The 12,154-nt window shown below is 53.3% G+C and overlaps 1 protein-coding gene across 2 annotated transcripts in view; it reads left to right on the top strand.

Annotated features, from left to right (window-relative positions):
- The window catches only part of ANKRD11 (ankyrin repeat domain containing 11), a 147,197-nt gene extending 135,332 nt beyond the window's left edge, over positions 1-11,865 (top strand). For both annotated transcript variants that reach the window (XM_056862883.1, XM_056862882.1), the window contains exons 8-12: positions 552-7,249; positions 8,794-8,892; positions 9,006-9,149; positions 10,100-10,192; positions 11,491-11,865. In XM_056862883.1, coding sequence (XP_056718861.1) covers positions 552-7,249; positions 8,794-8,892; positions 9,006-9,149; positions 10,100-10,192; positions 11,491-11,676 — 7,220 coding nt within the window. In that variant the 3' untranslated portion in view covers positions 11,677-11,865. The remainder of the gene's footprint in view (positions 1-551; positions 7,250-8,793; positions 8,893-9,005; positions 9,150-10,099; positions 10,193-11,490) is intronic.
- Positions 11,866-12,154: the final 289 nt, after the last annotated feature.

Raw genomic sequence — 12,154 nt, 5'->3', positions numbered from 1 at the left:
GACGCCTTGTAGAGGTTCAGAAAAAGTGTGATTTGGGGCCCTCTTGCAACTCTTACTCTGGAGCTCTGAGATGCTCAGGAAATGGAACGGAATCTGCCACGTTCCATCGAGAAGCAAATGCGCAAAGCATGACCAATACTTGTGTTTTTGTTTTTAAAAAAACCAATGCCCAAGTGGGAAACGGACATGGTGTCTCTCTGGTCGTGGATTGGGCAAGGCAGACTTCCAGCTGTGCTGCATCTTTGGGTACAGGGTCCCTTTTGAAACGAGTGGATTTTGCCCAGCCACAGCTCTTGCCAGATTTGCACCCTTTCTGCCCAGATGCTCCAAACGGACTCCTGCCGTTGACTCCCTGCGCAGCTTTGGCCTTTTATTCCAGAGGACCTCTCTGACCACCGTGTAGGTAGAGCAGCCGCAGCTCTGCTTTGCACATAGAAGATAGATTATCCCTTCAGGTATTGTGGGCAGGTTTTGTGCAGAAGGCTGCTAGCTCGGGGGTGGGGGCGGAGCTGCTATGCCTCACCCTTTCTTTGTGCTCTTTGTTTCCCCAGAGACCTCAGAGGAGGAAGACGCTCCTTCGTTTGCGCCATCCAGTTCCATCGATGGCAACAACACGGACTCAGAGTTTGAGAAGGGCCTGAAGCACAAGGCCAAGAACCAGGAGCCGCCAAAAACCAACACGCCCGTCAAAGACGAGTACGAATTCGACGAGGATGATGAGCAGGACCGGGTCCCACCAGTCGACGATAAACACTTGCTGAAAAAGGATTACAGGAAAGAGACTAAAGCAAATAGTTTTATTTCCATCCCCAAAATGGAAGTGAAACCTTATCCTAAAAACAGCACAATCACACCAAAGAAAGCGGCCCATCGCATCCTTTCGGACACGTCTGACGAAGAGGACGCCGGCATCGCAGCGGGGACAGGGGAGAAGCTGCGGCTGACCACTCACTCCATCCTTCCCAGCAGCAAGACACGAGAACCGTCAAATGCCAAACAGCAGAAGGAGAAAAACAAAGTGAAGAAGAAACGTAAGAAGGAGGCGAAGGGCAAGGATGTCCGGTTCGGCAAAAAGAATGACAAATTCTGCTCCTCCGAGTCGGAGAGTGAAAACCTGGAGAGCGAGGAGGGCGACAGAGACTCTGTACAAAGCGCTACCTGTGTAAAAGACTCCAGATTGGTCTTGAAGGAGTCGTCCTTGTTTAATTCCCTTTCTGCTTCCTCTGCCTCTTCCCACGGGAGCCTAGGCTCACAGAAACATAACCCAAACCTTATAGAACAGCACTCCAAGCACTGGAGAACGGACAATTGGAAAACTGTCTCTTCTCCGGCCTGGTCGGATGTTAGCTCCTTATCCGATTCGACGAGGACAAGGCTGACAAGCGAGTCGGACTACACGTCAGAGGATTCAAGCTTGGAGTCGCTAAAGCCCGTGAGGAAGAAACAGGAGCACAAGAAACGTGCCCAGCACGGGCCAGCGATGGTGGTGGAGAAAAAGAATTCATTCCATGCCAACGTTGACGGCGCTATTCCAAAGCTGGACAAGGAAGGGAAAGTTGTAAAAAAGCATAAAACGAAACATAAACACAAAAACAAAGAGAGGGGCCAGTGCCCTGCCACCCAAGACATTAAGATAATCAAGGCCTTTTCTTTTGAGTACGAGGACTCTAAGCAGAAACCTGAAAAGGCTTTGATTGTAGAGACTGAAAGCTCCGTCGAAAGCAAACTCAAGGCACTAAAGCACGAGCGAGAGCAGTTCAAGAAAGAAGAGAAATTCCTCAGAACTAAATCCGAGGAGAAGGACTGGCTGTTTAAAGATGAAGCTGGAAAAAATTCCAAAGAGGAAAAGTCGCTGAAAAAAGCAAAGGAGGCAAACAAAGACATCAGTAAATCTTTTAGAGAAGAAAAGAGTGGCAGATCGGATAAAGAGAAACCCATCAAGGAGAAATCACCTAAAGAGGAGAAGCCTCAAATGCACAAGGAGGACCGGAAGAGAAAATCCAAAGACAAGCAATCCAAGGTGGAAAAGAAAAACGAACTGAAAGAAGAAAAACTAGCAAAGCCAGAGAAAGAGAAAACCATGAAAGAGGAGAAAGAGAAATGCAGAAAAGATAAAAGTTACCGAGAGGAGTCCAGCTTTGAAGACTTCACCAATAAAAACCAGTTTCAGGAAAGCGAAGACACAAAGTGCAGCCTCTCTGACGATCAGCAGGACCGGTGGTTTTCAGATTTGTCATCTGATTCTTCTTTTGATTTCAAAGGAGAGGATGGCTGGGATTCACCCGTGACAGACTACAGGGAGGTGAAAAATGACACTGTGGCAAAACTCATCATAGAAACCGTGAAGGAGGAAGTCAAGGAGAAGAAGCGGGAGAGTAAAGCAAAAGAGAAGCGAGAATACAATGAGAAGCGCAATGAAAAGGACACTTTTCTCAAAAAGAAGGACCGAGAATACATTGAGAAAAACTCTGAGAGGAAAAAGGACCAACCCGAAAAGCATAAAGGAATCCCCAGTTATCTTCCTGAAAAAGACAAGAAAAGGAAGGATTCTGCTGAAAGCTTTAAAGAAAGGAAGGAAAAGGATACTAGTGAAATTAGCAAAGAGAGAAGAGACTTGTCCGATGGCTCTAAGGACAGGAAAGATGTTAAAATTAAACAAGAGGAATCCTATCGAGATGAATTCAAAGACTACGGCTGTGAAGCATTCTTCAAAGAAAAATCTGATCCTGAATTTAGTGGTAAAAATGTGGAGACCTGGGAGAGGCATCATTCTGGAAAGGAGAAGAAGGACATGCCTGAGAAGGACAAGAAAGAAAAATTAAAATCAGAAAAGTATAAGGAAAAATCCAAAGTAGAAGACAAAGAGAGAAATGAGAAGACTCTGTCTGAAAAAAACCAGAAAGACAAAGAATTGGATAAAGGCTATAAAGAAAAGAAAGATACAAAAGAGAAATATAAAGATCTTCACAACAAAGATAAAGAGAGGAAGGCTTCTTTAGACCAGCTTAAAGAGAAGAAGGAGAAGAACTTTTCTGGGGATAGAGAGGACTTCCATGAGAGAAGGGAGGAGAAGAAAGGCCGAGAGAAAAGCTGGTACAACATCCTTGACATCTTCACCGATGAAAGTGAGGATGAGAAAGACGACTACAGCCTGGGCGGATTCAAACTGGGAGAGAGCGTTGGGAGCGAAATGCACCGGCTGGAGAGTCTGCCAGACAAAGATGACAGCGTGGCGGCTGAGAGAGACCTTTATCTCCCTGACAAGCACAGGAAATATTCCTCTGATAGGCAACATTCTGCTGAAAAACAGAAAGACAAAGAGTCCAAAGAGAAGAAGAAGGACAAAGGATTAGCCGAGGGTGGGAAGGAGAAAAAAGAGAAATGTTCCTTCGAGAAACATAAAGAGAAAAGGGACAAAGATTCTGCAGAGAAGTACAAAGAGAGGAAAGAGAGAAGCTCAGTAGACTCAGCTCCAGAACGGAAGACCAAGCAGAAACTCCCCGAGAAAGCAGAAAAGAAGCATGCAGGAGAAGACAAGGCTAAGAACAGGCACAAGGATAAGCTGGAGAAAGAGTACGCAAAGGAGAAGCGGTCTTCAAAAAGTGGGGAGCCAGAGAAAAGCTTGCTGGAAAAACTGGAAGAAGAAGCTCTAAATGAATACAGAGATGACTCCAATGATAAAATAAGTGAGATTTCTTCCGACAGCTTTACAGACCGAGGACAAGAACCTGTTCTGACCAGTCTCTTTGATTGTCCAAACCTTACTCTGGTAGATGCCTCTGAGGAGAAATGCAAAGAGCCTCTGTCTTGCTTGCCAGATAAACTCAGGGAGCGGGAGAGGAACAGGCACTCCTCCTCTTCCTCCAAGAAAAGCCATGAAAAGGACAGAGCCAAGAAAGAGAAAGGTGAAAAGAAAGAGAAAGCAGAGGAGTTTAAGGACTCCAGCAGAAAGGATTCTGCTCAGTACGAGAGAGACTTCTCGCTAGATGGAGAAGGCTTTGGCATTTCCTACGGCATGAAAACAGAGGCAGAAGATGAACTGGACAAAAACATGGACTATTTGTTTTCTGACAGGAAAGAGAAGAATGACTCCGAAAGAGAACTTCCAAAGAAGGCAGAAAAAGACAAGGCATGTGGCTCCAGCTTAGTCAGCACAGCCAAAGAGAAGAAAAAGAGGGACAGGCACAAAGAGAAGTGGAAAGAGGAGAGAGAGAAGCACAGAGACAAACATGCAGAAGGGTTCTTCAAGCACCACAAAGAGGAGCAGAGGTCTGCCAAAGAGAAGGACAGCTCTCAAGTAATCACTCTTAAGGAAAAATCAAAAGAGGAACCACCCAAATTTAATGATCTCAAAATGAAGGAGAGACTCAAGGAAAATCAAGAGAAGGACAAAGCAGAGTGTCTTAAAATGAGCAACGGAAATGACAAAATGACCTTATCCAAAGAGGGTAACAAGAAAGACTCCAGGCCCAGGGAGAAGCTGTTGGGAGACGGAGACTTAATGATGACTAGCTTTGAGAGGATGCTGAGCCAAAAAGATCTGGAGATCGAAGAGCGCCACAAGAGACATAAAGAGCGAATGAAGCAAATGGAGAAGATGAGGCACAGATCCGGGGACCCCAAGTTAAAAGACAAAGCCAAGGCCAATGAGGACATGCGCAAGAGGAGCCTGGATTTGGCCACCAAGAAACCAGCTGCGCTTGATGCTCAGCTGAAGGACAAGAAGCTCAAGGAGCTGGGGCCACTGGCGCCGATCGTGTCTCCGGAAAACAAGACTCAGCCGCCCGTTGATTCCAAGGACTGGATAGCTGGCCCCCAGCTGAAGGAAGTCTTACCTGCTTCCCCGAGGCCAGATCAGAACAGGCCGACGGGGGTTCCAACCCCGGCATCTGTCGTTTCTTGCCCAAGCTACGAAGAGGTAATGCAAACACCGAGAACACCGTCTTGCAGCACTGAAGATTACACAGACCTGATGTTTGATTGTGCCGACTCCCAGCATTCACTGCCCATATCCACCATGTCCATGAACGCTTGTTCTCCATCCTTTTTTGACAGATACTCCAATCCTTCGACTGGATTCCCCGAGAACCCAAGTCAGACCCCAACAAGGACCATCCCCTCTACAAACCTTCACCGTTCAATGTCTGTGGATATCAGAAGAGCCCCAGAAGAAGAGTTCAGTGTTGGGGACAAATTTTTCAGGCAGCAGAGCGTCCCGGCCACATCTAATTATGACTCTCCCATTCAGCACTTGGCGGAAGAGAAAGTCCCTCTTCCCTCCGTTCCCATGGAAAGGTTCCCGTGTTTGTCTCCAGGGTATTATTCCCCTGACTATGGAGTCCCGTCTCCTAAGGTGGAATCATTGCACTGTGCTCCAGGAACTGTTGGCACCGTTGTTCAGTCCCCTGAAAGTGTCTTTTCTGGATTGCAAGCCAAATCTTCCCCTTCTCATAGGGATGAGCTGCTTGCCCCTTCCGTCGAAAGTGCTCTCCCGCCGGATCTTGGCCTGCCTCTGGATGCCACTGAAGAGCAGCAGGCGACGGCATCTATTATGCCGCCAGAGTCCAGCTTTCTGCCGCCCATCGAGGAGAACCTGTTTGGCTCCAGTATTCCAGAACAGAGCAGTGCTGAGTGGGACACCACTCCGACACAGAACCCGGATCTTCCTCTTCCTCCGGGTTTGATGGGCAGTGCTTCTGACCATCCCGTGAGCTGGTCGGTGGGATCCGAACTCCTCATGAAATCTCCCCAGCAAGGGCCGGAATCCCCAAAGCCATTTTGTTCTCCCGACGCTGAGCACCCCACCCCAGTGCCCTTCTCTTCTGCGGAGTCTCCTTATCCCATCTCTCCCGTGCCATACCCGCTGGCGGTGGCTGAGCCAGGGCTTGATAAGGCAAAGGAAGACACTGGAGGAGCCACCCCAGTAGAAATGGGGGCTGCGGAACAGCAGGCTCCGTTTGCAGAGTCCCCTGCTAGGTTAGACACATTCTTTAGTGGCTGCAAGCCTGTCCCGGAAGAAGCATCGGACATGCCTTTGCAGTCTGCTAACATGCCAGCAGAATCCCAAGTGGAGGCCGTTAGTGCACTGGAAAAAAGTTATGTGGAGAACAGCACCGTTGTCCCAGTCAGTGCTGAGGAGCCAGTCTCATGGCCAGACCCGTTCACAAATTCGGAAGATGATTTGGACCTCGGCCCTTTCTCATTGCCGGAGTTGCCCCTGCAAGCGAAAGACGTTCCAGAGGCTGAAGTGGCAGAGGCGGTTGCCGAAGGCCCTGCCAGCGCTCCAGAGACGGTCAGAGCTGGCCTTGTGGGTGGTGGGGTGGCCTTGGGTGAGCAGGAGGAGCTGCCTCTGACCCAGCAGAGCATCCTGCCTGGGGAGCCAGAACCACAGGCGGATGAGCAGAAGTGTGAAGGGGCTTTGCTGGAAGAGGTGACCGAAGTAATCGGTGCCCAAGAACAGAAGAGTCTGAAAGAATCGGAGACTCCCCAAAATCTGCCGGAGGCCACATCACCAGATCCTGTCCAGCCAGAGAGCAAGGGGGTGGAAGGGGAGGAGGAGGAGGGCCTGTCCTCAGCTGCTCTTCCCACCAACAGTGGCTCTCAAACTGGCTTGAGCCAAGCCAGCCATGCGGAGTGCACGGACACAGAGGACGGGGCTGCAGCAAAGGCCACCAACCAGGTCTCTCCCTCCCAAGCCGAGGCTCCACCAGAAGCCACAGAGCCGGCGCCAAAGGCGGTGGTGGAGGCCCCAAAGCCCCCCAAGATCGAAGAGATCCCCCAGCGCATCACCAGGAACCGAGCTCAGATGCTTGCAAACCAGAACAAACAGAACACCGCAGCTTCGGAAAAGGAGTTTCCCCCGGCTTCTGCCCCTGCCACGCGGGCGAAGGGTCGCGTCACGGAGGAGGAGGACGCCCAGGCTCAGCACCCACGGAAGCGCCGCTTCCAGCGCTCCAACCAGCAGCTGCAGCAGCAGATCAACACCTCCACCCAGCAGACGCGCGAGATGATCCAGCAGACTCTGGCGGCCATCGTGGATGCCATCAAACTGGATGACATCGAGCCCTACCATAGCGACAGGTCCAACCCGTACTTCGAGTACCTGCAAATCAGGAAGAAGATCGAGGAGAAGCGGAAAATCCTCTGCTACATCACTCCCCAGGCGCCCCAGTGCTACGCGGAGTACGTCACGTACACGGGCTCCTATCTGCTGGACGGCAAACCTCTGAGCAAGCTGCACATTCCAGTGGTGAGTACCAGCCAGCCGCTTTGCCTTCTAGCTGACTTTGAGAAGAAGCCTTGCCTTCAGCGAGGGTGGAGACGTCACTCTGCCTGCGGTGTGGAAGGCTGGTGCGAGGCTGGAGGAAGGCCCCGCTGTTAGTGGCTGCTTGCTTAGATGTGCAGGCAGGGGCAAGGAGCTGCGCCTCTTCCGGCAAGGGCCTGCAGCCCGATTGCTCACTGCGAGTGGAGACAAGGGAGAAGGTGAAGCCCAGGAGGACCTTAGCCGGGGCCCAAAGGTGGCTCACATTTGCTGGGAGAACTGCACAGGCGAATGTTTGACCAACCAGTGACAGTGGGCAGGCGGAAGCGCACACAAGAATTAAAATCCAAAATTAAATGTCAGGATTTACCCTAAGAGCAAATCCCAAGAAAATAACACCCAATAGTCGCAGCTGAGGCGATCTGAGTATCATAGTCTAAACAGAAGGCAGTTCAAGCAGCAGAAGAGCCAAGGCATCAAGGAGTAATTCCTCTCTCCCAATTAGTCAGCCAGGTGGAAAGAGGGGGCGAGTCTCTCCCTCCCTGGGGGCCATGCTTTTGCTGTTTTGCCTCAGTCTAGTCTGCAGTCTGCAGCAAGGAAGCCTTGCAGGTAGAAATCCACCTGTGAGCCCCTGGTCCTGAAGGAGCTCCCCTTGAGCCTCGATCCTGTACCAGCTCTCCACCCCTGCCCTCTAGAAACAAACGGCCACATCCTCAGCAGGGCGTAGAGCAGAGTGGATTTCCCTTCCCTCCCTGTGGGCTTGTGGGAAGCATCGCAGTCCCCTGGTGAGCGGGCAGACCTTTGCCAGGCAGCGATGTGTAACTGCTGCACATGTGGCTCTTTGTGCTTTTCTCAACATGGGCACCGCCAGGGCCCCCTTGCCATGTTTGGGTAGTTTCAGTGGCTGTGAAAGATTCCTTCCCTCCTGTCTGCATGAAGCAGGGGTCCTCGATTGGGGCCACCGTGAGCCTCCCAAAGTCAGCGAAACCGCTTGCCAGAAGAAAAGGCTTCGAATGCCCGCCTTTGCCCTCAGAAGCCGAGGGAAGAAGGATGATTAGTTTGGCCAAAAAAGCTCAAGAGGTGCTTGTTCCACGGATGCCCAGTGCACAAGACCTGGGGAGGGGCAGAAATCACACAGAGCGGTCTGTGCCACCTTCTTAGGGGGATGAACTTTTGAGAGCTACTGGTGGGAAGGGCGGGGTGGGAAAGCAAGCTCCATGGAAATGCTTAGCAGCCTCTTGGTTTAGGGATCAGAAAAGCCTGGGGGAGCTGGTCAGAGCAGGGTGTGAACTGCCGACTCAGGCGTCTCTCTCCCCCCCCCCCCCCACAGACACACGCCTGTATCTTGTCGGGCGGGTTCAGAGGGTGGCTGCCTGGGCCTGAGAGGGGAACAGGCAGGGGCGGAGCCATGAGCGCTACGTTGGGCGCTCTGCCTTTCTGAGCCCGGCAGTCTCCCCGGAATGTCTGGCTCAGGCGCTGCCAATGTAAAAGCAGCCGGGTGCAGCTGACTTGCTTCTTCCTGTGTCTTCCAGATTGCCCCTCCTCCATCGTTGGCAGAACCCCTGAAGGAGCTGTTCAAGCAGCAGGAAGCCGTCCGTGGCAAGCTGCGGCTCCAGCATAGCATCGAGCGGGTGAGAGCCCGGCGCCCCTTTCCCAGGCTTGGCTCCCTCCGCCAGCCCTTTGGTGACAGGGTGAGGGGCCCTCTCTCCCCTGGGTGACGCCCGCCGTCTCTCTTCTTTGCCAGGAGAAGCTGATTGTGTCATGTGAGCAGGAGATTCTGAGGGTCCATTGCCGGGCAGCACGGACGATCGCCAACCAGGCGGTCCCCTTCAGCGCCTGCACCATGCTGCTGGACTCGGAGGTGTACAACATGCCTCTGGAAAGCCAGGTCCGTGCCCCTCTTCTGGGGGGGGGTGACTCTCCCTGGGCTCTTCCCCCCACAAATAGCTGGAGGCGGCTGGGGCACAAGAGGGCTCCAACCCATCCCTGGTGCCTTGGCCTCATGCCAGAGATGTCACACTTGGTCTGGGCAGAGGAGATGCGTGGATGTGGTAAGGAAGGGGTGGGGGACCAGAGTGCAAGCCATCCCCGTGACCAGAGCGCCAGAGGACCGACAGGCCTCTTGGCCTGGGTCATTCTTTTGATGGCACCACCCCCTTGGCCAGGTGGGTAGCGTCACTTTTGGATCCTCATTCAGAAGAGGAATCCCAGGAAGCCAAGCTCTGTGCCTCAGCCCACAGAGGTGGCTTTTCCCCTCCGTACAGCTTAGCACCAGCAAAGACTGAAGATGCAGACTCTGGAGCTGCAGCAGGTGCTGCTGCTTTGCTGCAACAGGAGAATTTAAAAGCGGCCACAGCCAAGCTGAGCGGCGAGTGACGTGACCACCTCCTGCTGGCCGGCTGTGCAGAGAGGGCTCTGCTTCCTTGCCGTGAAGCTGCCGTCTCTGTGGAAAGTGGAGTGCTGCATTGCAGGCGTCGGTCCCTGTTCGCCGGGCAGGAGAGGGGGGATTTATTAGCCATCCGTTCTATTGATCTTTGCATCTGATTTACAGCACAGCCGTTCCCAGCACACAAAGGAAGGAGAAAGCCAGAAGCTCAGGATTTGGGGGGCTGTCTAGCTCAGGAGAGCCAGGAGGGGTGGTTCTTGCAAGGGGCAGGGAGAAGGAGACCCTGTGGTGAGGGAGGCAAGCAGGCAGGGCTCTGTGTCAGGTCCTGGGCATAGAGTTGGGGGGGGGGGTAGGCCCTGCACACTCAAGACTTCTGTGCTGGGGGAGAGGAGAACTGGGTGTTCAATATGTCTGTTTCTTTCCCCCTCCCCCCCTCTTTCTATGTGTTTCAGGGCGATGAGAACAAATCCGTCCGAGATCGCTTCAATGCTCGGCAGTTCATTTCCTGGCTGCAGGATGTTGATGACAAATATGAGCGCATGAAGGTGAGGAAAGGAAGAGGCCCGGGGGTGAGGGGGGACACATGGCCTACTCGGGGTCTGCGGCACACTTAGACTAGTTTTGCTTTTTGGCAAGGTGGGCTGGGAGATCCTGACTTTTGGAGGGGGGCATTTTAAGGGGAGGGGAATTGTAGCACCCCCATTATGTTCCTTGGAGGCAGGGGACACTGTTTGGAATGTACCTGGGAATGGCTTTTATTCCCCAGCAGAGCAAGATGGGTGGGACGCAGACGCCACTCGGGTCCCGTCTTCGTGAAGGATCCCGTCCTGCCAGATGTGCTCTCCTGGGCCTCCCGCACGATCCCCCAGAACAACTTCCCTGAGGACATGAATGTGCTCACGAACCCCCCCTTTCCCTCATAGAAAAGGACTCCGCTTGAAGGAGCTTTAAACAGACCTCTTCTGCCCCCCCCCCCCCGCCCCCGGAACTCTTCCTTGATCAGCCCCTCTCCCATCGCCCATTCTTCCTGGCCTGTGCCAGTGGAGACTGGAGGGGTGCCCCACCCATGGGTGCCGGAGCTCTGGGAGGAAAGCCAGCCACAACGGCTTTGCCCTCCTGGCCAGGCCTTCCCAGCAAGCCCTTTGAAGGCTCCCTTCCCTTTCGGTACACAGTTTTTCTTGGCAAACTCAGTTGTGAGTGGAGGAAAATATTGACCTTTCTGATAAGAGGCTCTCCACACAGCTCTGAAGCCTCTGCTTTTCTTGGGACTGGGTTCTTTGCTGGCTTTCCCACCTTTGCAAATAGGTCCGTCTCTGACTTTGGCTTTGCAAAGTCTTTGGCTTTGCATTATCAGCCTGGCGGAGGGTGTCAGCCTGTGGCCGCCTTTCTGGTTTTTCCCAAGCCACGGTTCTCTCTGGTTGGATCATACGCTTTAATACATAAAGCTCTGCAAAATTTACTTATGGAGAAGGGCAGCCATTTTGAAGAAGATGGCGGTTTCTCTATGCCAGCCCTGCCACAGAAGACGGGCTCCCTCCTGTGTTGAGAGGGAGAGGGAACGCCAAGCTGCTGTCTGTAGCTTTTGTAAGTCCTGGAGTTGCATTTAAAAAAGAGAGAGAGAGAGAGACTTCGGCCCACCCTTTTAAAATCAAAATTTCCTCTTTGCCCAACTAACTCTGCCGCTGCCAGCCTTGACTCTTCTCCAGCGTTTGCTCTGCTTGGGGTTTCTAAATGCAGCGAGCCCTGCCTGGCAGTGCCCGGGTGCCCTGCAGTCTTGTCCTGCCACCTTGCTCCCCCCCCCCTCGGCCACGCTCACGGTGCTCGGCTTTCTTCCCTGCTCTAGACCTGCCTGTTGATGCGGCAGCAGCACGAGGCGGCGGCCCTGAACGCCGTGCAGCGCATGGAGTGGCAGCTGAAGGTGCAGGAGCTGGACCCCGCGGGGCACAAGTCGCTCTGCGTGAACGAGGTGCCCTCCTTCTACGTGCCGATGGTGGACGTGAATGATGACTTTGTGCTCTTGCCGGCATGACAGCACCGTGCCTGGAGACATTCTCACTGCAAACTGGCATGGGCAGGTGCCCCCCGAGGACGGGTGCGGGCGCTCCCACACACCCCAACTGCTTGCTGATGAATCCCTAGTCAGAAGAGGAGGAGGCAGAAAATCCACGAGAACACAGACGGCACTTTCTTCACGACGTGTCTCCCGGTGCGCCAGGCGAAAGGGAGCCAGGAGAAGGGAAGGGAAGGAGCAGCTCCTCCCCCACTGAGTCGCTGTGGCGGAAGGAAGGCAGCGTGGACTGGACGGGAGGGAGGCCGACGGGAGCAGGAGCGATCCTGGGACACTCTCCCGATGCTGCACCAGCCGCCTCGGGCAGTCGGCCGGTGCCGGTCACGCTCACGAGGGCGGCAACGTCAGGCGCTTTGATTTTTCCATGGGGCTGCGGGTGGATCTCTCCTCGGAGCAGCTGCAGGGTGAAACCACAGGGCGGGGGGTGGGATCCTGGGGG

The sequence above is a fragment of the Euleptes europaea genome, chromosome 17 (genome assembly GCF_029931775.1).
Source record: "Euleptes europaea isolate rEulEur1 chromosome 17, rEulEur1.hap1, whole genome shotgun sequence".
In the NCBI taxonomy this organism is placed as follows: domain Eukaryota; kingdom Metazoa; phylum Chordata; class Lepidosauria; order Squamata; family Sphaerodactylidae; genus Euleptes; species Euleptes europaea.
Note: the sequence above shows the minus strand (reverse complement) of the source record. Positions and strands in the feature narration are given on the sequence as shown.